The following is a 27516-nucleotide window of genomic DNA, read 5'->3' as shown; positions in this document are numbered from 1 at the left end:
TGCTCACACGCACAGAAATATTTGCAGATACACACACACTTTTTTTCCACCTAACAAGTCAGTGCAACACATGCATAGCAGATATGTTTATATTGGACTGAACAAAGATATGCTCACAAATGGCAAACATGTGACTTTATGTCACATTGTTGTGTCTTGTGCAGAGAAACATGTTCAGTGCATTTAAAACGTGTCATTTTGAGGTGCAACCTGTGTGTAAAGAAGAAAATGTGTTTGGACATTTGGAGACTTGAGAACAGGTTTTGCTTTCTGTGTGTTGGTTTAAATAATTGTGTAATGCATGTCATTTTAGTTTGTTAGCAACTGAAAAAAACTAATCATTTCTACTTCATTTTATGATCATTGTTTTTGTTTTCCTTGTAATTTTACCTCCTTTTAATTTAATCATTGACTTTTCAACTCCAGTCTTCTGAGCTTTGTATGTTTGACTCCAAGAATAAATTAGTTTTTGTTTTTTTATCCCGTGTTTTTTGCACTCTCTTGTCCTGCATGTTTGTTAGCTCCGGTCTGTTGGTGGAGCAGTGGAACGTGGGATGGCTGTCTAACCCCCATCACCTGTCGAGATAGGCTGGATGGATGCACCCTGTGGAAATTAACGCCAGGATTATGCTAATCTAAATTGAACTGTGAAGTTAAGAGGCTCGGCCCAGTGACCTTGTCATCTCACACAGGCAGGGGACGGGCGTACAGACCGATCGACAGACAGTATTCCCGTGCACACACTCAAGCTTACAGACACATATTAATGCATGCATACACACGTGTGCAAAAACACAGACATGAAAACATGCCATGAATCATTGTGAGAGAGATGAGTCTGTGTTCCTCTCCTGCCTATGTGCAGGAGCTGAATTCTAATTAGTTCATTAGTGCTGTGTCCTAAATTTCCAAACACACACACACACACACACACACACAGGACACCGATTTTGTCCAGCTGTGCAGGCTTAAAGAAAAAACTTAAATAATTTATTGAGGCAGCACTATGGCATACAATGACTTAAATCTAACTATTTCCAGCCTTCCAAAACAAAAACATATCATGCAAAGATTCCAGACTCTTAGACTGTGCTGCACCCAGTGTGCAAAGCACCTGGACCAAAAGTCTGTGATGCAGTTCAGGACACAATATGCATCCCAATGTGTAAAAAATGTAATAAAGGATTAGAAGTAGGGCCCGACCGATAGGAGCTGTTTGAGACCGATACCAATTACGATTCATTACTTTTGTGGAGGCTAATATGTTGATTTGCTGAGCTGTAATAAAAACAAGCATTTTCTGTGTGGATTGTGTCCTGATTCTGCACCAGTATGACTCTGCAAAGGTAATCAAAAGGCTGCTTTCCTAATCAAATAACAGAATATTTAACATTATTTTATATTATACACAGTAAACATATTGTCAACCAATTCTAGAAATGAATTATGAGAATATGAAGGATTAACAAAAATAAAATAACTGGCGAAAAATTAAAATAAACTAAATTCACACAACCATGCACATTTGTTCACACATCCTTATCACACAGTATATAAGGCTGTGTGCCAAATGTTTGCTAGATTTTCTATGCTGGTAGAATCCAATAGTTGGCATTAGCTCACTGTTTCCCTGACATTTCACTGGAAAAAGGATTCAGCTGCTTAGTGTGTGCGTGTGTGTGAGCAGCAGTGATAGTGGGCGGTGTGAGGGAGAGAGAGAGAAAAGGAAGTGGCGGCGATGGGGACGAGAGGACTAGAAAAGGGAGTTACAAAGAGAAAGCAAAACTGAGAAAAACTTAAAAAGAGCAAAGGTAAGTCCTAAAAGTGAGGGGATAAGGAGAGAGACCATATGGGACAGTGTGAAAGAGAAATATCCATCACACTCTCCCAGTGGCAGCTTGCTACCAGCAGTTACCATAATCCCCATCAACCAAAGGCTTCGTCAGCTGAAATGCTAAAGTCATCCAAGTTCCATACTACTCTACACCTGTCAGTGATGATGCAAAACGACAAAGACTCATTCTGGTCCATAATCTCAATTTACTGCTCACTATAGAGTAACAGTCTATTAGGGAGTAGTAAATGAGTGAACAAATTCTTTAAATTTAAATTATTTAGCTCACCATTGCTAGGAGTGTTAGGGGAAACTTCAAAAATAAGACTGAAGCTGTAATGAACTGGAATTGTCCTTTAACCATTTTTCCTTATCGTAGACCTTAAGACTCTATGACGTGGATTAAACTTTTGGGCTTTCGACTTTCCACATTCTCCATGTGTGTGCATCAATCTTCCCTTCATCTTCTCCAGGATTTACTCAGTTGCTGTGACACTAACTCTCCACATTTGCCTAGCTTCACATGCTGCTTTTTTCTCTCCGTCTCCCTTCCTCCCTCTCTCTACCACTCCTCCTCCTCCACTACATCCGTGCACCCTTCATTCTCCAATGACACAGAGGATCATATCCTCTCTCTGGGGAATACGATGTAACATAGTACGGGTCAGCGATACAGAGAAATGCCCTGCCCTAACCCTAACCCAGTTAGTCACTGACACTGTAGTGAGTGTGGAGCTTGGGGTGAGTTATGTGTATTTGTATAGATACTCTGCATGTGTATGAGTCTGTGCAGCTATGTGTATATACGAGGTAGCAGCATGAGTCTTCCACAGCGCACGCTAAAAGGGTCATTGTGATCTTACACACTCACTGACCTCTGCAAGGCTTCTTTAAATGCTGACAGGCTGATGCATGATAAAGATAATGATGATGATGATGATGATGATGATGATAATAGAGGCTTCCCAGTTTTAGATGATTATGGCAGGGAATTCATCTTCTCAACAAAAATACCCTGTGTCCTCTACAGGGTTCAGAGGCTTCTTCTACATGGAAGGGCACTCTGCTGAGAAGTTAGAGCCGAGTGGGTTGATGGGGCTTTTCCGCCATTCAACAAGCTGCTGAGTGATCCTGGTCTGTTGGGATTAGCATCTCGATGACCTTGATTGGGACTAGCCAGCATCAACATTGGGTGTCAATCAACCAGTCACAGCATACAGCGTACTACGAGTCTCGCTCCACTGACAGAGGAAGACAAACAAAAACCGAAAGATAGCTGAGACTGGCCTGAATTTAGGTTCACCCTGTCTAAACATTTATCCAGGTAATTGAACTTAAGTAGTTTTAATCATTTGGAAACATTTGCTTATTACTGTTGCAGCTACCACAGGCCAAGAAGATGATCACGGGTTGAGTCATCATCTGCAATACCAGGAGTTTTCTCAAGAGGCTGGTCAACGAGTGATGTAACATTAGTACAATTTTTTGGATAAAAAATTATCACATTGTTGCAAATTGGTTTTAAGTTCATCTTTTCTCCTTCATGAACCCCATCTTGATAGTTGGTATTGATATGTTGTAGCTTCCACGTGCTCCAAACAATGGAAATAAAACAAAAATTATTTTGCAGAACTTGCAGCCAATTTATCCAACCACTTAAACTTAAAAATATACTGTCCGAAGTATGAGAATAATGAGTGTTATGTGCATAAATACAAAGGCATTTGTCTGTGGGTTGGTTGTGATGGGACAGCCACTTTTATCAGTTGTTAGGACATGTGTTTATGTACAATAAAGATTCTTAGGTTTGATATTTGAAGCTGTTATATATTTCCCCTTTACAGATAACAGATAAAACAGATGGGAGCTGAGTACAAGCACTTTGCTAATCTCATTGTTTAAGGGAGCAATTGAGTTGAGGGGTATATTATCTCTTAGAAAAAAAATCAACATAGGACGTTCTGATTTTGTCCATCAGTCTAAGCTTTTTTACATAGTTTCTCTCATTGATGAGCAAATTCTTGCTTTTGGAAAAATGAGCAGTACATGACAAGGACTTATTTGAAAAACAGATGCAGTTCCTCAAGCGTAGCCTGCAGCCAGTTTTTGCTGATGCATGCTTACAGTCTCACAGCCACTGTACTGTAGCTAGATGCAGTTTTAATGACACTTATGAGGAAATTGCCTGTCGTGATTTGTTCCTGCAAAATCTTTTGCCCTCTGGAAATATATTTATGTGTCCCCTGTAGTCAGAAGTAATGGTTTAGCACAAGAGCCAGCCATGGTTCAGCCATGTTATTCTGCTCATTTAGACATGAGGCCATGCAGAAAACAATGATAGGACCATGTACAGTAAACATACAGCTAGATCTTTAATAGAAAATGTTTAACAGAAGGAAGATATTGCATTATGGTGTTTTGCGTGTGTTTTTTTTTTAGACCAACTACACCACACATGGAAACAAAGGTCACAGGTCAAATACAGTATAGGATTGTGTAGCCTAAGCACAACATACTGTGTGGTTTTGAGATATGATTTAAACAAGTAGAGTTAAAACTAAAAACGTAACCTATTACTCAATGCCGTTTTGTCCTACTAACTTGTAATGTTAACAACAAATCAACCTTCAATTAAAATGGCCATACAGCAACCCTACCCATCTCTATAAACAATATTAATCAGAGATTCACTGATAGAAAAGTTATTAAAGTGACCACCTCCATACAAATTGTATGCAAATACAACCAGAGCATTCAGTAGCTGTATCCTCTAAAACATTCAGCAGCACTTCAGGGAGAAGTAACTAAGAGGAGCCTTTCATAGCTGACCCCGAAGCAAAAGGCTGAGGCACATTAGGTGGAGGAGCAAGAGAGAGGAAGAGGACAAGAATGGCAGGGAGGGGAATGAGTGGGGAAAACCACAGAGTCAAGTAAGGTGTAAAGCTAAATTAAAAGGAGAAAGATAGATGACTGGAGGCAAAGAAAGACAAACAAAGAAGATAGTGTTGCGCTCATAATAAAAAGGGATAAACAATTGTTTGACCAGCTGGCACGATTTACAGTACATTTAAATAGACGCAATCATTTTTATGACGGTCATCCTGTTTTACCTGAAGTAATGATTGGCCCCAGTGATTTGACCATCTAAAAGAAATTGAAAAGGGTAATTGTTCATTTGTGAATACTGTTGCAATGAGAATCTGTTGGAGGCTCTCCTACGGTCACTCATTGAGTCAAAATCAAACAAGAAGTCATTCTAATAAATGTGAAGCTTAAAGAGAAAAAAAGCACCTGTTATTCAGCAATTCTTATTTTTAGAATGGTGTTCTGGTGACTAAAGAATTATTAATTTAGTGATTTCTTCATGTAGAAGCAGATTGACAGACAAGCACACAACCATTTACCTGCCTCATGCTAGACCTAAGTAAATATACATTTAATGAATTGCAATAAATATGCATATGAATTATGTTAAGACTTACACATCTACAGTACAGTAGCATGACCTCTTCCTAACCTCATTGCTTTTCCTGCAGAACAAAATAAAAACGTTCATGTTTCAGGGGGGAAATTCACTGGAGGATTTGTTTTGTTAATCCATGTAGGCAGGCTGCCATGGGACCTCATTAGGGGAAAGGTTTTGTTATGTGTTATTTTGCTTTTCCTCATCGGATTTTTCCATTAAAGGAAAGTCACATTCTGACATCCATCTTCATTTACTGTTGCAACCTTATTTTAGGGTTGTGAGGCATTTTGACATTATACAGTTAAACACAGTGTCTTAATTCCATATCCAAGCAGTTGTTATGTTCAAAGACGCACATTGTGCTAAGAATAGGCTTTAGAGCGCAAGAATAGAGGGATCTTTCACTTAGAGTGATACTTCATGACAAAAAGGCTTCATATTTTAATCAGAGTGTTTGTGCCTGTGAGGGTGCTGAAATATTATATGACAAAAATACAAAATAAAACATGAAATATTTTCAGATGTTTAGGTGTGCCTAAATTAAGCACTTACACATAATTTCATCAGCTCCTGAGAAACCAGATTGTATGTATATCTGTATGTGGTAATTTTTCTCCTTTTGCAGTAGGTGCAGCTTATGCTTGAAGGCATTTCAAAATGTAAAAAGTTAAATGACCCGAGTTTGTTGGTTTCCATATGCTATTACTGACCTGACAAGCACAAAATATTATATTTTTATGAAAATGTTTCAAACTATTCCATAAACTACGACAACACTTCAACCATTCATCTATTTTTCCTTCTTTAACCCTTTATCATGTTCAAGTTGCATTGAGTAAGAGACGGAAAACCCCTAGACAGGTTTCCAGTCTGTCACGAAGCAAACACACATTGACTGTAAAATGCATCCAGTTACAATTTAAAGTTTCCAATTTCACTTAAACTGCCATTAGAATCTAGAGCACAGACAATGACAAAACATGCAAATGCTAAAAGGAAAGGCTTTCAGAAACAGCCATGAGGTCAAAGGTCAGAGGTCAGGTAAAGCCAAAGTCTAACTGATAGCCACCTGCTGCCTTTTCCTGCTTACCTCCTGGTGCCAGAGTTAATAGACAACCGCCTACGCTCTGCATTCACTGTATCACACATCCCATTCATCTCAATCTCCTGCTCTTGCTTGTTCTCAAACAGTCTACTTCCCTTTCAACAGTATTCTCTCTCTCCCCATGTCATGCTGTCTCTACCTGTCTCTCTCGGTTTTGGAAGGGACAGAGAAAAAGACAGATTTTACTGTACGAAAACACGGCAGACAGCTTAGGGGTGTACACAGATAAACAAAAGGAGACCAAGGGCCGCAAGAGTGAGAGCATCATCACTGATCCATATCCATATCACTTCAGGTCTAATATGCTCCAGCTGATGGCAGGCTGAACCAATCAGAGCATGGCACACTCTTAGAGTGTCAGTATCCCATGGCTACAACCCCCCCCCCCTTCCTTGGGGCATACAGAGGATGGTAAACAAAATGGATTGGATGCACAAAGGCTCATATTACACACTCTATAGTAGTGTCCTATCTATCTATCTATCTATCTACTTCCATCCCTGTGAATTACCACAGAAGCAGGCCCACCATGAAAACAGGAAACAGACACCAGAGTACCAACCCCAGGCATGCAAAATTAAATCATGCCATCCTCTGCTGCTGCCCTGGCTGTCTAGACTGACAGAGAGAGGCATAGAGAGAAGTGGAGAGGTCCATATATAAAGCAAGAGGCAGACAGAGGACAGAGAATGTCTGGCGACAGGTACACAGAGAGCATCTGGAGTGCTGGTCTGAGTTGACTAACTGGGTTTGCTCTAAGATGATTAAATATGCAGAGGAGAGGAGAGGAAGAAATAAGGAGGGGGTTTTCGGGAAAGTAATTGGGATGAGCAAAGGTGAAAGGAGGAACAAAAGACTTGTAACAGTCAGAGTAAGTTGACAGAAGATTGAGAAGGAGCTAGAATGGGGTCATACAGGTGTAGAGGAATAAGTTGGGGAGAAATTACAAATATCTGACACAAGGGAAAGGAATAAGTCAAAAGGTAAAATGGGCTTTGGACAGGAAGAATGTGGCACATATCTAGTGAACCAGCGGAGAAAATGAGGACACATTTGAAAGAGCTGAAAGGAGAAGGATGAAAGGTAACAGGTCTGCAAAATTCTCTCTCAAATATTCAGTGAAAAGAAATGCTTTGGTGCATTATCCTACCAGTGCTGAGAGGCAATGATCATACGTTTATAAAGATTTAATTGTATGAGCTATAAGCCTTCAAATTTCAAGTCCTGGTTGGTGTGTGTTTTGAAGACACATTTCTGATGACTGGTCCAGGTCAGAGCTAACTTTAAAGACATATTGCATCTCTTATAACTGCTTCACAATAAAAGCCAGTAAAAATCTTGTAAATATGTGAAGCAACAGGAGCACTAAACATAACAGTAACTTAATCTAACTCTGATACAGCTTTAGGAGACTGAAAGTAAACAGATGAAGGAAGCGATCAATGAAGTAAAATCAAAACCAGTAACACTGTCTTGCATGCATGAATCGTTTCATGTGAATCCCTTGTGTGTGTGTGTAAAAAGCTATTTGAATACAGCATGGGAATGGCAGGTGCTGCCGCTAAAGATGGAAACTACAAAAGTAATACAGAATTTGAATACCTTGAATGGTCATTGCTGACAACATAAATAGCAAAAAAAAAAATGTTTTAATGATTATAACTGTGATGCTCAGACGTTTTAAGGGAACTTCTGAATTTTTATGAAGTGCAGTGTGTTTCTCCATCCAAACCTTGGCTGTAATGATCATGACCAAAATGCTAAATGACGTTTCTTTTTGCACATTGAACAAAAACATTTTGGGGATTTTTTCTTTTTTTTTTATGTGTAGCCTTTCTAAATGATCATGCATCATAAAATCACAGTGATATGAAAATGCTACAATACAAACCTTGCGCCAGCTTTAAGTGAAGGACGTAGAAGAGAAAGAAAACGGTTTGAAGAGTACGACGAAGGGGAGAAAAAGAGTGTAAAAGGTCATGCAACTGGGTGGGAGGCATGAGGTTATAACACTGCAGTTGTGGGAAGAAAACAAACTCTGCCGGAAAGAGGTAAAAACAAAAGTTTGACTAGAGACAATAAAAGATATGTGGTGGGGGTAAGTGGGTGAAGAGGTGAAAGAAAGGGGGAAATGAAGGTTAGAGTGAGGCTGAAGAGATGTTAAAGGGAGGAGGAGGTCATGAGAGGGTTATTTAAGATGACAAGGTTAAAATGAGGGTCACTAAGATCACTGCAGAGGAGCGCAGAGATGAAACAAGAGAGGAGAAGAGGATATGCAGGAGAAGTAGAGGGGTGAAGAGGAGTGGTGAAGGCACAGATTAATTATAGTAGCACATCCACTGGGACTTACACAGGAGACTATAAGACAGAACAGAAGGGGAGGGCAGTTGAAAGACTCACACAACAGCATTATCTTAGTAGTCTTAAATGAATATATTATAATTTAAAAATATATTGCCATCAGACTTGCAGAAGATGTGGTTCACAAATTTATAGTGGCAAAGAGGCAGTGAGATGAGATGGGAGAGTGCACATAAATGAATTACAATATCAGAAGGAGAGAGAGAGCGTTTAGAGGAGAGAGGGGGTAAGGCTAGGTGAGGGTGTTGTGTTGCCGTTTGACGTGTGAGCCCCGGAGGGCCCCGGGGTTGCACAGACATCCTAATGCAAACAAGAGCCAGAGTTACTCCCAGGAATAGTGAAATCCTCCATTCTCTCTTCATCCCCCCCTCTTTTGTCTGTGTGCATTATCCTTTTTTTTTTTTTTTTTTAATTAGCTTGTTAACCACTTTGTACCGTTGTTTTAAAACGTGCTATATAAATAAAATTGAACTCAGCTTAACTGAACCCTCTCCGTCTCTTCTCATCTTCACACACACACACACACACACACACACACAACAGGCAAACTTATTTTATACATCAAAAATGTATATAATAAACAAACAAGCTACATGTGAAAATGCACAGACACACAACCACAGCATTAGCTTATGGGCACACATACACAACACATTATCCTTCCCAACCTGACCATATGACACAATAGGAGAGCATGGGGCCAGCGGTCCATTCAATATTGGCTTGAATTGGAGGAAATGGGTTGAGTGGGTGAAATTACATTTTTTTAAGAGGCTCTCATTTTAAGTGCATAACTGCAGATTCACATTCATTTCCTGTGGGAGCAGGTCAAGCGTCACATCAATCAAACATCATATAGCTTCATCTTACAGCCATTCACAAAGTATAATGAGCTAGCCTAACAGGATATATTGGACGAGAAAATGTTTTTGCATTAAAGTGAGGAGAGCACCTAATAGGATATATCGATGTTGTACATTGAGCTTGAAGTATATGGTCTACAACCCTGCATGAATGCTCAATTGTTATTATTTCAATCAGCAGGGCCACAGTATATACACAACAATGCATTATGGCTATTCAGGGCACGCATTTAAAGTCAGACTTTTGCATTTGTCACATTGGCCATCATTGATGCACGATTATAGCCAATATGCAAATCCATTCAAAACAACATTTGTTAACATCGCCAAGTCAGAGGGGCCACATCTCCAAATCCACGGACAGTGTGTCACACTGCTGCCATCTAGTGTTAAAGCCCGATAAAGCAACACAAACATGCTTCTTGAGGGGGAAATCTAGATTTCTGGTAAAACAGTTTGACACTCAGAATCAGTTTAAAAGAGTTCAGTGTAATGATATCCTTTTATGGTCTGATGTTACAATTACTTTGCTTTTTAGCTATAACCAGCAATTATAGCGCCACTAACATTTTCTGCACCATTGTCACTCCCTAATATCTGACACTTGGCTGACAAGGATCCACTAAAAACACATTAAAATGCACAAAACATACCCAGGGAGACACAAAGAGAACAGACCAGCTGTCTGTGGGATATAAACTCAAGGTCTACAGTGTTTTGTCTAGTGAACATGATAACATTAGAACATGGAGACTCAAACGCACAGAGGAGCAGATGTTTTGCTTAAGGACAGACTTGAAATATCAAGATCAGTCATCTCTAAAACCAAGTCTACAGGGATTTCTTTGGTGGCACTGACTCGAATCACACATTTATTAGTGCAAAAGACTTCCAGCACACAGGGAACATAAGCAACTTCTACTGATTGACTTCAGTGGATACTCCACAGTTTGCACACTGATAATAAGTAATTGTGCAACATAAAGTCTGTCAGTCAACTGATAAATTTAGGATAAGGTTTTGTTGCCACCACCCAAAGGGTTGCAAAATATTACAAATATATTTACCTTTCAATTTCTGATTTTATTCAAATTTTCTTCCCATGGAATAATTAATATTTGTCAGGGTCTCGGTCTTCTGAGAAATGAAATTAAACTGGAAAAAGCACACAGTAATGCATATAAATCTAATATTTGAAGCAGCAATTTGCTTCTCCCATTGCTGAAGATTCAGATTAGATTAGGCATAGAATAGGTATCTTACTCAAAGAGAATCTACTGTATTAGGATCCTCTTTCTGGCTGAATCATCTTTGTAGGGCAGTTGAATATCATGTGATACCTTCCCTTTTAATTTACAATAAAAATTGAAAAACATGTTTTGAATAATTAAACATTTTTGTCCATTTCATTCCACACTTTGGGTTTTTACAATAGGAAAACGTTACCGAGCTACACATGCAATGCAGTCTAAGCTTCATTGTTATCACTACAGAGAATTATGCAAAGGTGACCTTTTAGTCACAATTTGCATCCCATCAATATTTTACACTGCAGTTCTGTATTATTTGCAGAATACAGAAGAGATTTCCAGAAAAATATACGTTAGAAGAGACTTACAATATTACAAGCCAAAAGCCAGATTTATTATTACCAACATAACATAGCGCACAACTACAGTGGGGCTCGAAAGTTTGGGCACCCCAGGTAAAACTTTCTACTAATGTACATAAAGAAGCCAAGAAAAGATGGAAAAATCTCTAAAAGGCATCAAATAATTAGACATACGTATAATATGTTACAAAAACATTTTATTTCCATCATTTACACTTTCAAAATAACAGAAAAAAAAAGAAAGAAAAAAAAATGGCATCTGCAATAGTTTGGACACCCTGCCGAGAGAAAACCTTTTACTGCCTCTTTAGCAAGTATCAGCTTGGAAACATTTTAACCTCATCGGTCCACAGAACTTGTTGCCACGATGCATCAGGCTGGTCTATATGTCCATTTGCAAACTTCAAACGCCGATGTTTGTGGTGAGGACGTAGAAGAGATATTCTTCTGATGACTCTTCCATGAAGCCCATATTTGTACAAGTATCTCCTTATAGTGGAATGGTGTAGCACAACTCCGGTGTCTGCCAGGTCTTTCTGGATGGATCGTGCAGTCAAACGTGGGGTTTGACTTGTGACTTTTCTCACAATCCTGCCAGCTGTTCTGTCTGAAAGTTTTCTTGGTCTTCCAGATCTTGCTTTAACTTCCACTGTTCCAGATGACTCCCATTTCTTAATTACATTCCAAAACAGAGAATATTGGCATCTGAAAACGCTTTGCTATCTTCTTATAACCTTCTCCTGCTTTGTGAGCGTCAACTATTTTCAGTTTCAGTTTTCTAGATAACTGCTTAGAAGAAGCCATGGTGCTGATTGTTGGGGCGAGGTCAGATGAGTCTGGGCATCTAAAACCTTAAGGTTGACCTCACCTGGTCTTTCCAGACGAGGATTGAGAATCCATAACACTGTCAGATCTCAGCTTTCCAAAGGGGGCGTTGCCTGCTAGAAACTCTGCAGGGTGCCCAAACTTTTGCAGATGCCATTTTTTTGTTTTCTGTTATTTTTGAAAGTGTAAATGATGGAAATAAAAATCTAACTTGTGAAATATTATACGAATGTCTAATCGGTCATTTGATGCCTTTGAGATTTTTTCCATCTTTTCATGGCTTCTTTATGCACATTAATACAAATCCAAAAAGCCCCACTGTAATTGTGACTTTTCCCACCAAAAATGCTCAACTTCTACTTTTTCACCTCTGAAAATAAGTATTATTCAGTATTCAATGAAATTTAGATGTTCAGAGTGTACTGTTCATATCAGTGATAATCTCATTCGTTTAAATTAATTGCCTTGTGTCCTACAATAAATAATGTAATGAATTCCCGATGTTCAAAGACTATGGACATGCCACACATGAAAAATAGTGCCTGCTATTACATGTACAAGTGCATTTAGTGGCGGTACTATAGCAATATGAGGAGGAGATGTGCACGTGTTTGAGAGAGGGTCATATGATGTCAGTTGGCATATAATAATGCAATATTTTACCTAATGTATTTAAAAATGTCTGTAACTTTCTTGTTCCTGAATTGGCTGTGTTGGTTTTGAGTGGGCTAAGTTTGGAGTTATTTCTGTGCTGAAGCCATTCTGAAACTTTAAACCATGCAGAATGCAGACATTATCTGCATTACATTAGTCTGTGACCCGTTATCTCTGTGGCCCGATTACTAATCTTCCTTGGGTCCACTTGAAATAATAAACAAACTGACAACACAGATGTCCAAAATCTAATGGTAAAACATACCACACACACGCACACTTTTGCCTCCTCCTGGGGTTTGTTTCAGAAAGCAGGTTAAGTGAAAACTATGAGTTTGCAACCCTGAGATGGGGGAAACTCTGGGTGTTTCTATTTTATTTAAACTTAAGAGAGGGGTAACTCCACCTTGTTTCTGAAATAGAGGTAACTTAACATCAGAGTCCGTTACTATAGTAACTGAGCCTGTGAACCTAACCTGGTCAGGAGCAGGTTTTCTTCAAGAAACCTCGAGGTTCTCTTAGTCTGCTCCCGCTTTCATTTCTTCATTCAGTCAGTCTGTATCAGGCACAGTTTGATATCTGCATGAATAACAAAAAACAGTGTTGGTTCATAACCATGTTAGGCAGACTAGGCCTATATGTTTTTTTTCTCAAAACTTTGAATGTCTTGTGTTGTTTGACCCATCCACCACCCCAACCAACCCTCTTAAAGCGAATTTTTGGACTTTCATACTACTCGCTACCGTTGTCGCTCCTAATGCCATGTCATCTTCTTATTGACCTTACTTTGGCATTGTTTTCTGTTGTGGCCATTCAGAATTTTCACACATTCCGTGCCACCACCACGTAATGCGTTGGTAACAGATTGTGATCATTTCAAAGAATTCCGTGAGCCCAGGCTGTCAATACCATTCCACCAGTAATGTTACATTTATGATTAAGTATAATATTAATACACTGTATTGTAACTTGAGCATTTACTCCAACAGCAATTTCTCCCACGTAAATTCTCACTTTTTTGCAGCAGCCGCTGTGTTACTTGTTTGACCAAACATATTTTAAAACTTGCTGAATGTGCGAATGAGTATTTCTGCCTACCAGTGTGTTTGTGGTTGTTGAATTGTAGTATAATGGCTCCTTTCATGCTACCTTTTTATTTTAATTACATTTTAATTTGTTTATTTATCCCCAATGGGGAAATTAGAATTTACACTCTGTGTACACACTTTGTTAGTACTGACACATAGGCCTGAAATACACACACATGCTCAGAACCTATACATGAACTAATGCACTCATCAACTGTTCTGGAACCGAAAACTCAGAGTTTCCCATTTCAGGGTAAATCAACTCAGAGTTCAGGGTTAAGGCTCTGACACACCAACCCGACGGCCGACCGTTGGCAGAAAAGGCAGTCGGACTGATCAGTCAGCTCCCGTCTCAGGAAAAGTGCCTCAGAACACACCAAAGTGATGCCAACTTGACGTAATAAGTCTCCATAACAGCAGGTGGCGCTAATCTGTATTTTTGCCCAAAGAAATCAAAACCGTAAATGAAGGAACATCTCTCTAGAACTAATAAACACAGAGCACGCTGTCATCAGTCATTGCTATCAGAGAGTGTTGATAGTAGTCAAGAAGGATTGTTGTTGTCATTACTTGCTGAACGGAAGAAAATACAATGGCTAATAATAATAAGATACTGGCGATATCAGCTCGGGTTTTCTTGTGCACTGATTTTCTAGTAAAGGGCTAGCACGCTACGGTCACGGTCAGAGATGTTGTGACTGGCCTGCATTCACTTCATGCAGAATTTATCACCAAACTGAATTTTAATTTCCTCACTTTGCCAACTGTAAACCTGTCACTTAAATGTCATTTGAACATAGCCTGTGGCTATCAAGGTTTCATCTATAGTCTGTAGGAATAAAACATTCTCATATCATATGTGCCCATAAACATATTCACGTAGTACATTATATTAATCATTCATATTCATTAGATTTTGGGTTAAAAGAGCTAAAGCATTACACTTAGTATGCTTGGTTTCAGTGTGATAATTATGTTCACTTCTAAATAAGAAACATGTAGCTCATGGTTCACTGTGACCTTATGATAACTTGTTTTGGTACAATGTGTCCAACCATAGCTCTGCCGAGTGCGTCAATTCTGAAAAACAGGGCCAAGGGTGGTTAGGGACACGTCCTGTTTTTGGGTGAAGGTCCTCTCCTGTGCCAGTCTGAGACCTGTTATCCATTGTGCAGGCCGATCTCGGCTAGACACTAACCTTAAGGAGACAAAAGACCGCACTTGAACATGTCACGCGGTAACAACTGAGCTGCCCCCCCGTGCACATAAGATCAAGCAGAAAGGGCTACAGGTTTAGACAAACTTAGGGAGAGCTTTGATTGCATATTCTCTGTAACTTTGTCTCTGGAATATATTATATCTGAATAAACGTTCTTTTATCCAGCCTACCGCCTATATGAAGGGTGATCAATTAGGATGAAGTAGTTTTTTACATTTCTTTCACAAATGATTTTGGACCTACTGTAGGTCTATCATAACAGCAGAGTAATCTGGTGTTATTATCATTAATGACTTGTAATTAACAGTGAGGACGTCTCAGAGGTACGTGAGACCAATTAATAACAGCGTCAGAGCCAGAGTCCCGTCTCCACCATGACTATACAGCAACACCGCCTTCTCCATCAGTTTCTCTTTTGTGCTTCCTTCAAATACTATTTGAAACCCAAAAGATTGGTGTGATGATTCAAATGATGATGCAGAGCAACTGCATGTGTGATGGTGATGGACGCCTCCTGCACACATCTTAATTTTCTATAGTTTACACTTAATAGGCTATTTTTTTTCCTCATTGGATTTATTGACCTTTTGACCTCATGCACATATAAATGATTACAGTTTGTTTTTGTTGCTGTTTGTAGACCCTTGGCTGTCTTCAGAGACTGCGATTTTTTACAGTTTGTTCTGGGGACAGGGAGCTCGTGGACGGTGAGGAGATATTTTCTGTATGTGACAAAAAATGTTCTAGCCTAAAACACATCCGTGTTAGAGCACATTTAAATCATTCTAATAATTTGAATGACTAAAGGAAAACTTAAAGAATAAGTGCTGATGGTGGTTCGTAAATCCACTTTATCATATCCAAGCTATTGAGACTCATGCAAGCACACTGCATCAATTATTTGTAGTTATGCTTTAGCATAATTTTATTTTGATTAACATTTGAAAGGTCTTAGTCAGGCTAATGTTTATGTCAACGGGCAAATATTACCTTTTCGTCAATATACTTTAGGCTGAAAAAACATCAGCCTGTTAATATTTCAAATTTAGACAGTTTAAAAAGGAACCATGTAAGGTCTTTGGCCACTAGCAGCACCTTGGAGCTACATTTTTACAAGCACAAACACGAGCACGCAAGAGGCAACATTGGCATCCCGCCATAGGATTCACGCTTTTCTGCAGAGCAACAGTTGGTAAAGGCAACACTCAACAACAAGTGTTGCAATGTGCCCACAAAGCAGCTAGGGAAGAAGAAGACAACTACTAGCTAGTAAACATGTAAACGATGCACAATTTAAAACAGGCTATGTTTCATAAGGACGAAATTGCACTGAAAACACGGATGCACACAATGCGTTTTGGGGCATAGGCCTAAGGCCTAACACTTAATGTAGACAGAACTTTCGTTTGGTGTTCTCGAGTTGGGTTCGCTAGCTGTGTTGACAAAACCAGGTTTTTCCAGAGAGCACGTGAACGCAGCAGTCACTTCGTGCAGTGCAGGAGATGATTGCAGTCGCAGCTCGCTTCACTGTGCAACCGCAGCGGAACAGATAAATGTGTAGAAAGAGGGAAGCTGAATCTCTCTAGACATAGTGACTGGTCATGGCCAGTCGGTGGCGAGGCGGTCCTCGCAGCCGTTCAGAAGCCCCCGCCTGTGGCCTAAAAACGGCGCAAATGCCCCGCCAACAACAACAACCGTCCGGAGAGACAGAGGACGCGGCGGAGTCACTGCGGGAGCTGCCGCGGTGGATGCGGCTTTACTTCTACGGCATGCACGGCGTAACTCTGGATGTCCTGCTCTCATCATTACATGGGGTTTTAAATCATCCGGACCCCAAACTGGTGGGCTTTTCCTCTCCGTATCTTTGCATTATGCATTCACTGACCCACTTTGCACTGGAGAAGATCTACTCACAGAAGAGGTGTTTCCGAGGGCGGCCTGTGGTGTTTCATCTTGTTTTCTACCCGTCTGTGTATATCGGGCTGCAGATCCTGATGGGGAACATCAACATTTTGACCGAGCAGGTGAGGATGGTGTCTGGCACGCAGCTAGTTGTACACTACATCCTGGCTCTCTATTTTGCCCAGGTGTTTCACAGAGGGCTGTCAAGGCTGCAGTATCATCCCCCCTGCAACCCTGCACCCCCCTGCAAACCCGGCCCGGAGAACGGCGGTCATGATCGGGGGCCTCTCCACGTTCTTCCTGGCTATGTGCGTTTCTTGTTCTTTGGGATGCAGGGCTTTCTGGACGAGGTCATTTTCACCTCCATTTTCAACCTTGTGGAGAAGTCTGACCGGACCCTCAGCGGCCACACGTCGCTGTGGTCTTTCCTGATGTACGGCAGCTGCAGCTTTGTGGTAGAAAAGCTGTACTTTTACCTGCACTTCAGCAGAGGCTGGGGGACGTGGCGGCGGCTCCCCATCTACATCTGCTTCATCTACACCTGGGAGTTCACCTGGGGTCTAGTCCTGAGGCAGTTTGGTGCCTGCTCCTGGGACTACTCCCATTATCCTCACAACTTCATGGGACTCATCACGCTCCTCTACTTGCCTGGCTGGGTCTGCCTCAGTCTGTACCAGGACTTACTGTCTAATGTGCTGCTGAGAATTAAATGCAGCAAAGACGTAAATGGTTTGTGGGGGGAGAATGGTGAGGTCAATGGACCACTGGAGTCTAAGAAAAAACAACTTTAATTTTTCTTTTTGATGTTTTAGCTTCAAGGGAAAGTGTGACTCACATTAGACCAATGATGAAACAAGCAGACTTGTTATTCTACTTAATAGATTCAATTAAACTGATTTGATGGTGAGTAAAAAAAATATAAAAGATGATTGAGAACTGCAAGATGTAAAATTGTATAACGTGGGATCAGATATGGCCTTTCAATTCAAATCATATTATAAATAGGTCTTTTAGTCAGCAATATGTTACCATGACGACAACAGATGTGATGTTGAATATAGGATTTAACATTTTGTTAAGTAATTATTTTCAGAAAGTTTAGAGTCAGGTATTCAGAGTCTAGACACTTGTTACTGGTACGCAGATGAGACATTTTCCAGTTGCCTGATATTTCTGGGTCCAGTAATACACAACTGATGCTGAATTGTTCACCTAACTTGTTTAAATTCAGTTAACCTACTGCCATTTCTATATATCTGATGTAAAATGTAGTTGTAATATTAATATTTATAGTATTCATGACACAAGTGTGAATATTATTTTTCTTTTCGTCATGATTGCAGTGGCAGACTGACCATCTTATACGTTACGTGCATTGCGACAGGTCAAGTTTGAGTTAGCTTGATTGTGTCATTTAAATATGCATTTTGCATGCTTTAATACAAAGAAGATATGAAAACAACTGGACAGTATTCATTGTCCCATCTTATTTTATGCAAGCAATCAGTTTTTAAATGGCCATCTCTTTTTCTTAATGTTAATTTACATTTTGAAACAAACTCACTATGTTTACTCATCCTGTTGAAAAAAAAGAAGAAAAAAAAAAGAACATGCCGCCTGAAAATCTCTCCTGTAGCTGAATGGATGCGAGGAGCCAAGTTCGATTTTACTCTGTGAATCTTTTATGAACCAAACGTTACTTTGCTGGAGTGCCTTCCTGTACACACAGAGTCGACCAGACTCAAACAAACAAGGTTCAGTGTTCATAGGGCTCCTTTTCTATATTAGACGCACAGCAGTGTTTTGCAGCAAGGATTCTTATAGAAAAATATTTTAATCTTTAACACTAATGACGGTTAGTGAGGTTTGCATTTGTTACATCATTAGAACACTGGTTCCACTAAAAAATATCAGCATTTATCTAATCGAATTTACATATTTCTATGACCAACACAAACAAAACATTATTAATTTAAATCCATCAATCAGCTAAACATAAACTAAATAGTACAAACATATTGTAAATCCAGAAGGAAAGATTTTTAGTTAAATATTCCCCGAACAAACTCCAACTGTTTGTACTGTGAAGGGCATATATCATATATTCTGATACATTTCTTTATGCCTTATTAACAGACTAATCTAAGTACCGTGCACTGTGATTAAACAAATGGTGTTACATCTTAGCAACCCTTTCTACTCTATACAAGCCACTTTGTTAGCTAAGTACATATTTGGAGTTGCATTGCCAGCAGTTGAAGCCGTTTCACTCCCAGAGCATCTTGCCTTTTCTCATAATTTATGAAGCCACCCTGTAATCATTTCTTTACAATTAGAAAAGGTTTTGTTCTAATCGCAACTTTAAATTCTGATCATTTGTATTACTCTAGTGTAGAAATGAGAATATTCAGAATCTTAAGATAAGCTTGTTATTTGTTGGATGCAAAGCTTGAAAGAATTCAAAATCTGTTCTGCTACATCTGGGTCTGTTTTGAGGGTTCAGTAATCATAGTAACATATAGTACCTTAATACAAGGCTAAAGTAAGGATTATTCCCTTGTATGCTGTGGGAGCGACATTTAGACTCTTGCACATCAAAAACATGTTTTGGGTGATTGATCAAGTAATATTTCATTTTGTCTGCACATATTTAAACGGGTTATTGGCAGTAACATGGTTTATCCTTCACTTTATCAACAAAAGAGGTGTCAAAACTGATTTTTAGAGCCATGTCAGAACTGCTATCTAGCACGGAACGTTTAAAGCACTAGTTTGCACTAACTGTGGCTGGTGTGTTTTTGTCCAACTTGGCAGCTAAAGACATTTTTCACTGGGATTGCATTCACGGAACCACAGAGTGAATGTCTTTGTATGTTAAGATTTTCATGGCCAAATAATTGTTTTAATCATACATTACTTTTTTTTGAAAAATGCCTTTAGAAACTTGATTTGCTGGCATACTGTAGGACTTTATTAAACCCAATAAAAAATGTTCCTGTGGAATTGCATTTCTTCATTCCTTTACTTTAACATTGGCATATACCATTTACACTATTATGAGCAATTGCGTTTCACACTGTCCGGAGCAGACAAGCAAGATAGTGAGAGATAATAAGGAGGAAATAACAAACGAGAGGTGATGTTGGCATAAAGCCTGGTTGTTCCTAGAAAAGACACATTAGTTTCTGGCACACACAAGAGCTTTAGTTAGCTCAAGTTACAACTTTCTTGTTGAGATGTTGTAATAAACTAACCAGGGAGGAACTCTTATATTACAACAGAAATCCCACACTTTAAACCTTTAACTGATGTTTGTCTCCTGGACTTGTAGGGATTTATTTCTGATGCTCACTGTGGCATCACAAGTAGAAAAAAGTTGTTAAAACTAGGCTGCATAACCAAGACTGTATCAAGCCATCTTATCTCTCTCTCCAAATGCACTAATGATGGGAACAAACATGAAAACACGGTTTAATGCAGCTAAAAACAGGAAGTGAGATGCAACGGTGTGTTAATTGGCATCACCATTAGTCATCCTTCCACTAATACAAATCCTGAAAAATTAACATTGTCATATAGGTTGACCACCACTAGCCATTAAGGCTCCATTCAATTATATTGTTATATATATTAACATTTAATTGAATGGCAATGATTGATGTGAAAGAGGACACTAATAGTGGGCAAGCACAGATAAACATTCTGCTCCTTTTAGCCTTCATAAACTCTTTGTTCGGGTTTTAGAGTGCATTTACTATATACAGTATGTGTGTATTTATAACCTTGTTTCCCGTAGAAAAAATAGCTAAAAAAAACACCATTGTACACCACCTGCTTAATACTAAAGACAAAGCAAAGTTAGCTATTAGCTGTTCAGCCGTTTTGGCTAGCTTATCAGACAGTTATTTTGCTTAGGGACCAGAGACCAAAAACAGAGTGAAAAGAAGATTGAATATTACTACTTACATTTGCCCGGTGGCAGGAAACTTGTTTCCAAATGAATGCCAATGTTGCACCACATCTGCTGATAGTGTAATTAGCTTGTTAGCTACAAGCGACTGTAGCTAACAAGCCTGACAAGGTGATAACACTTTAGCTAGCTTCTTGTGGAGTTTGTCTGCCCTCTAGTGGTCTAAAACTCACACCCACACAGGTGTTTGCACTTCTTCGATTAGACCGCCTCTCAAGTTGATGCTGCAAAGCTGGGTTTAATGTCCAACCCATGGTCAATTGCCACAGAATCCTTTTTAAACTATTAATTCAGATTTTCATGTGTTTTGCAATCAAATTATTAAAAGAAAATCCCAAAAGAAAGTCTGTTTCCCTAACGGTTTAACTAATATTCAGAACAATCATTCCAACGCCATAAAGATCTTATTCAATGGTTCTTCACTGCTCCAGTAAATAGGACGGTCCTTAGACACAACCTAGCAATAGCATCTTAATTAGTAACACCTGTGCATATCCCACAATGCCAGCAAAGTTAAAAATAGCCCATGAGGCACAGTCTCTACATGACGTGCTGAGAGGAGCTCTAATCAATCACTATAAGTGTAAACACCTGTGTGGGTCATCAAAAAATGAGAAATCTAATTAAATTAAGTATACAAAGCACATTTAAGTTAATGACATGTGTAGACTGAATTTTTGATAGAACTCTCATCCTATTTTCTGTGAATTGTCACAGGCAAATTCAACACAAATCCAGCAACCCTCCTGCTTCCATGTCTCTTTTCATTTATTTACATATACAGTCAAATCATAAACAAATACCCAGTGGGAATACTTAATATAGCACATTTGTTTGTAAGTTTGATTTTAGATTAGGCAAACCCCTGTTCTTTGGCAAGACTATGGAGCATGTTACTTACATTCTATCAGTGGTCATAGTGTGGACGCATTACAGAGATGAGGTGATGCTTCCTGAGCTCTTTTAACATTCCAGATGAAATGTCCAGAAATGGATTGTCGCATGACTAGGTAGTTACCAGGTCTGAATATACAGTATTGGTCTAAATTGTGTGTTTCTTGAAAAAAGAACTTTGGGTAAAAAAAAGAAATCCCCAAACATTTTGATTACAAGCTAAACTTTGAAGTTCTTTTTAAAATTGTCCTTAATAATACTGGTTTGTTGTGTATCGTCCAACATGGCTTTATTTAGAGTGTGAAACTTTTGGTACAGCCCTTGCTTCACACTAAATATCAGGGCTTTGGCTAGCTCTCTGTATGTCCTGGGATTGCAGATCAGTCCTTTGTAGCATTGACAGGTAAACCTCCTGCTCAAAGCCTTTAAGTCTGTGAGCGTGGGTCTCCCTAAGACAAGATAGCGCTTCTGAACATGCAGGATCCTGAAATTCTCCGGGTTTAGATGGAGGTAGTGACTGGAGTTGTAGTTTTTTCGAACACAGCGGCCATTCCCTCGACACAGGAAGTTGCTGCAGAGCTGGGCGGCTATGGTGACATTGGTGATGTAAGGGTTGAGGGTGCTGGAGAGGTAGGATGAGAGGGCTGCACAAGATGTCTGGGGAGCAAAGGAAAGACAGTGAAAGCAGGAGCAGAAAAGGCAAAGAGAAAAGTTTTAAAAACTAAATATAGATTTGGTGTACAACTGTCTGAAACAGAACATTACAGCAAGTTAACAGTCCTGACATTTGTTGACATGCCTGCGTATGATTAAAGGAAGACTTTGTCAATTTAGAAAATACTCTTATTGGCTTTCTTGCTAATGAATTTGATGAGAAGATCAATACCACTCTCTTATCTTGTCTAACATGACACTGAAGCCAAGAAACGATTAGCTTAGCTTAGCTGGACATGGGGAAACACCTAGCCCACACAAGACCTAATGCACTGAATAATATACACAACTGTAAGAATTTGGATTAACTTGAATTTAAATGGTGAGTTATCATTTACAAGACTTGAAACATCATGTGAAAGTCACTATCATCAAGCTGATCCTGGCCTCCCCTGTCATGGATTAACTAATACTGTTGCACACAACCAAAATACTCCGTCAGCACCTGTGTCACTGAGGTACTGTCAATCAACCACAGAGATACGCTGACTCCTATGTCATCTAATTGAACACATTGTCTCTGGTCTTACTAGCTTCCATCAGTATACTGTTATGTCTTTCAGCAGTCCAGTGGAGGTCTGCGGGGTGATGTTACCTGGTCATCATAGTCAGCGCTGGCGCCCCACAGCACAGCACCAGACACTCCCACTGCTGCACTCTCCCCAATGGTGCTGACCAAGTCTCCCTGGACACAAATTGGGAAACATGTTTGTTATTGCCTTTGTATATGTACACAAAAACAATCATGTACACACGCATGGAGCACACACTTTTACAGTGACCCTAGAGTCTCCTTGTACAAGGTGAAAAGAGAGGATAATGATTACACACTCAGGTGACAGTGACCACTTGAGCGGGGTGTTTTTACACCAAGCAACCAAACCCCTCTTAAAAGTGGACATCAGCCTGTGAACACCTCACTGCTAGGATGAGTAAGTAACCTTAGATGCAGCTAATCTAGTCAAGTGTGTGGTCGCTAACTAATGAGCTGTTTTAAAAATGTAATCTGTTAGAAAAGTGGATTTAATTACAAATTTATTTTTAGTCAGTAGTTGTCAATACAATACATGTCTCCCAATGACACATCAAGCTTCATAGCGACACATACATCTGAGAATTCAGCATGTATTAAACAAATCAACATTTAGAGTGAGTGACTCTCGTGTACCTGGCTGAGGAAGCGTCTATTCTGATCAACAAAGACAGGTCGCATGTAAGCAAACACGGGCGCAGTGCCACTCCTTCTTGGCAGGGCAGATACTCTCAAAGCTTCCTTCACACGGTTTCTCACCATCAGGGCAGCTCTGGGATTGTCTGCCAAAAACACCTGACACCGTGCAATGATGCAGGAAAAAAATAGGAATTACAATTTTGGAAATGATAATGGGGATAGATAAGAAGTAAATATTGCCCACAATCTGACCAACCTGCAGGTAGACAGAGGGGTAGAGGGCAGTGCTGGACTCCCACAACCAGAGCAACTCATCATTCTGCCTCTTCACCTGGTTGGAGCACCGGCCTGTGTAGTCTTCCTTTTCCCAGCCATAATTGTAGCAGTTAGGAAACAGGTAGAAGCCCCAGAGATAGTTGGGTCTCATAGCTCTCCCCATTGCCAACATCCCTGACATGAAACTCTTAGCTGCCCCCTAAAATGAAAATGATGAAGACGATCAAGAATCAATATTTAATAGCTATTCAGGACTATGTAATTTGTTTTATTAATCTTCAAAAAGTAAGTTCTGACTTGGAATTGTTGTTTTGCTTTCTCTGTGGCCTGCTGCACTGTGAGGGAGCGGTTTGTCTGCATAAGGTGGGCCACAGATAAAGTCTGGTAGATTCTCTTAGGGCCCCAGTTTCTGTCCCATAGGGGGCGCCATTCCTCCCAGTCTATCACAGCCAAGCCTCTGCTCGTCCTGGAGGGAACACAGGAGGATGAAAAAGTAGGTCAAAGTTCAACATCAAATGTGTCAAACAATAAAAGGGTGACATTTTTTAATTTTAAGGTATGCTCACTTGGATGGGATGTAATAGTTAATATCTGCTCTGGCCTTGTTAATACTGGCTCTCAGGTTACCTCTCTGTGGGATGCCACCATTGAACTGTTTCCTACTAGTGAGGTCTACATGTGGGTAAAGACCCAATCGGTCTGTGTAAAACAGAGACAGAAACTGGCCTGGTACCTGCAGCAGAAACATGACGAGTTGAATAAACTTGTGAATTTCCCTTAAATGAGTATAAGATGACATTTTCAAAAACAACAGCTATTTTGAAAGAGACCTCTTTACATAGCAATTATCTGTAAATATTCACATTCAATATATTTATTTTCCTGTGATGACATCATGTATAAACAAGACCCAGAACCAGAATCTTGTTTGCATCCATGTAGCAACTTGTTCAAAAGCAATCAAATTTGAGAAAACAACTGTCCTTCTATATAATAACTCTATGTTAAGTAAGGACAACAAGCTTGTGATTTGATTACAGCATGTGTTTTGCAACCATGGATTTGAATGTAAATAAAAAAGTTTTAGTTCAACTCAATACATTCAGATCCATTTCCCCTTACCTTAGCAGGTGTGGCCACTCCTTTAAAGGGTGAGCTGTCTAGTGTTATGTTGAGCCTGTTGCACACAACATCAGGAATATTCCAACTGACAATGAAAGGCTGGTGCTCAAACATTGGACCTGTGGTGTGGGGGAGAGGGGGAGGCGGATGTGGCCCCGGCTGACGAGAGGCTGCTGCTCCTGGAGAAGAGGTCGGGGTTTTGGGGAGAGGGATGGGTGATGTCTTGGCGAGCGACGAAGATACGGAGGTTAAAGGCAAGAAGGCTGTGGAGAGGGCTGATGGCGAAACAGGAGAGGGAAGCTTGGGTGAAGCAGTTTGAAGTAGAGGGAAAGATGACAACATTTTTGGAAGTGAAGTGGAGTTGGAGGGAGGATATTGTTTAGCAGTGTGAAGAGTATGCTTTTCAGAAGACACATGATTAATTTTGGACAAATGACATGGTAGATTTTTGTGCAGAGGTGGTCCTACAGTTTTGAGGGTTGAGGTCAGATGTTTACAGGGGTGAGGTAGCAAGTAGGCTGAGGGTGAGGATGTGAAAAGGCATCTGGGGGATGTTAGGTCGCAGGGTGACACTGTAGATGTAGCTGACGTTGATTTTGAGCGAGCTGTGGTATTGGCTTTTGACAAAGACGTTGGGCTGATGGTGGAGGTGGATGATTTTAGGATTGCAGGAGTGGTAAAAGAAGTGGTTGACATGTTTGTGCTACCAAGAGGAGGGATAAAGGATTTTGGTGTGGTCAGGACAGATAAAGAAAGAACAGGCCCGACAGAGATGGTGAAAGCAGGGAGGATAGAGGTGTGCAGAAGGGGAAAGATTGAGGGGGTGAGCGAGAGAAGCAGCAACACACAGCTTCTGCTCTTCTGTGTGACTGAAACCATCCTTTCCTCTGGCTGACGAAAAGCAGAATGAAAAAAAAATCAAACAGCACAAATCAAACTTTATTTAAAAGTCTAACATGCTGATCATTTGTTTATTGATAGCCAATTTTGCCATAAAAAGGCAAGATAATGCTCTCTCTTGTAAGGCATTACACTATTGAATAGGTTTAGTAAATGAAAATGAAAAGCCTACAACAAGCTGACGCCCCACAGTGTGTTGTTTCCACTTGTCTCATCAGCTAAGATTGTTTAAGAACATTCAATTTGAACACACAAAATAATACCAAAATATTCAAAGTCCTTTTTTCTTCAATCTGCTCAGCTTTCAACTGTGACCTAAAATCTCAAAGAAATCAGAGTTTTCTCCCTAGAATAAATCATATCTAGCATGATTTCACCTCCCAAACATAAACTACACATCTCTCCCATCTAAACAATGCTAAATAGAGACAAGGCCCAAATCCTAACTCCCGACACACTAACTCAAACTTAACTCACAGACCATGTAAAAAGACACAATACCTGGACATGCCTTCACCATAAGATGTGTCGACTGGAGCACAGAGAGTGAGAGTATCCTCTCGAAAACAAAACGACACTGTCTGATATAGTTAGGGTAGGGCAGGCATGGTGGGCAGAGCTGCATACAAGGATGCATTCTGCTCTCTGTTGTTTGTCTCAGAAAAAAAAAAAAACTTGTTTTGATCGCACAGTGCCAAGTTTGACTTGGAGAGAGGAAGGCACATCTGGGTGTGAGGTTATGGAGCGTTTACTGTCCTCATAGTGATCGCACTGAGTAGGGCATCACTATGGAGCTTGGATTGTTGTTGCACTGGTGTTGACGCAAGTGCTTGTCACCTGGGATGGGCTGAATAAATAATTACAACCATGGGGGCCTTGAAAGCAAATGGGATTACTCAATGCACTGACATTCATCACTCAATATTACATGCATTGATTGATCCCAAGGTCCATTCTCTTTGTTTGGACTTAAGACAGCTTGTACAGTAATAACTCTGAATGGGATTTTGTGAGAGTGGAAAATTAAAAAAATTGTTTAAGATAGTTAGATAACACAAGATAGGTTGGCCTGGTTTCATTCCATTACTTTGTTTGTTTGTTTGTTTGTTTGACAGGGACAGTGCTCATTAATCAATAGAAAAGTAACTGTAAATGAGGCAGAGTTAGTTTAACAGGCTGATTATCATGCTTTGAAAAATAATTTCAACATATGCAACATGCTATCAATCAGCAGCCAAAATCTTTACATCCCCCCCCCTACAGTTAGGAGACAGGAAACTTTGACACCAGAGGAGTTGTATGCTGATAATAACAGCACTTCTCTTTACTATGATAATGTAAGTGTTTACAGGAAGAAGAAAAAATAACAAAAACATAACTAATAATAGCACATTTCACATCCATGTTACAAGTGATTGCACATTGTCTGGAATGTATCACATGGGAGTGTTTACTCTGTGTGTGTTTATACACTCACCGGCCACTTTATTAGGTACACCTGTCCAACTGCTCGTTAACACTTAATTTCTAAGCAGCCAAT

The 27516-nt window shown here is 39.8% G+C and overlaps 2 protein-coding genes across 2 annotated transcripts; one reads left to right on the top strand and one right to left on the bottom strand.

Moving 5' to 3' along the window:
• The first annotated feature begins 16484 nt into the window (after window positions 1-16484).
• LOC117938395 (transmembrane protein 229A) lies at window positions 16485-17837 on the top strand. Its single transcript, XM_034862960.1, has one exon. It carries the CDS (start codon window positions 16629-16631, stop codon window positions 17718-17720), a length of 1092 nt encoding a protein of 363 aa, XP_034718851.1. The 5' UTR covers window positions 16485-16628; the 3' UTR covers window positions 17721-17837.
• A 3725-nt stretch (window positions 17838-21562) lies between these two features.
• LOC117938381 (hyaluronidase PH-20-like) lies at window positions 21563-26000 on the bottom strand. The gene is made up of 7 exons (XM_034862933.1): window positions 25077-26000; window positions 24521-24687; window positions 24252-24420; window positions 23935-24153; window positions 23676-23834; window positions 23103-23192; window positions 21563-22450 (listed from the first exon to the last, which is right to left on the bottom strand). Exons 1-7 carry the CDS (start codon window positions 25953-25955, stop codon window positions 22013-22015), a joined length of 2121 nt encoding a protein of 706 aa, XP_034718824.1. The 5' UTR covers window positions 25956-26000; the 3' UTR covers window positions 21563-22012.
• Between the last annotated feature and the right edge of the window lie 1516 nt (window positions 26001-27516).

Source organism: Etheostoma cragini, chromosome 23, assembly GCF_013103735.1.
Source record: "Etheostoma cragini isolate CJK2018 chromosome 23, CSU_Ecrag_1.0, whole genome shotgun sequence".
NCBI classification, from domain to species: domain Eukaryota; kingdom Metazoa; phylum Chordata; class Actinopteri; order Perciformes; family Percidae; genus Etheostoma; species Etheostoma cragini.
The sequence above is the reverse complement of the archived record's forward strand: the minus strand, read 5'-3'. Positions and strand labels throughout refer to the sequence as shown.

Bases quoted from the DNA above. Each gene is read 5' to 3' on its own strand.
- LOC117938395 (XM_034862960.1), top strand. From the start codon at position 16,629: ATGGCCAGTCGGTGGCGAGGCGGTCCTCGCAGCCGTTCAGAAGCCCCC.
- LOC117938381 (XM_034862933.1), bottom strand. From the start codon at position 25,955: ATGGTTTCAGTCACACAGAAGAGCAGAAGCTGTGTGTTGCTGCTTCTC. The intron at 24,154-24,251 runs GTCAGAACTTAC...TTTTCATTTTAG, and splicing joins AAGCAAAACAACAATTCCAA to GGGGCAGCTAAGAGTTTCAT. The intron at 23,193-23,675 runs GTACACGAGAGT...ATTTGTGTCCAG, and splicing joins ATAGACGCTTCCTCAGCCAG to GGAGACTTGGTCAGCACCAT.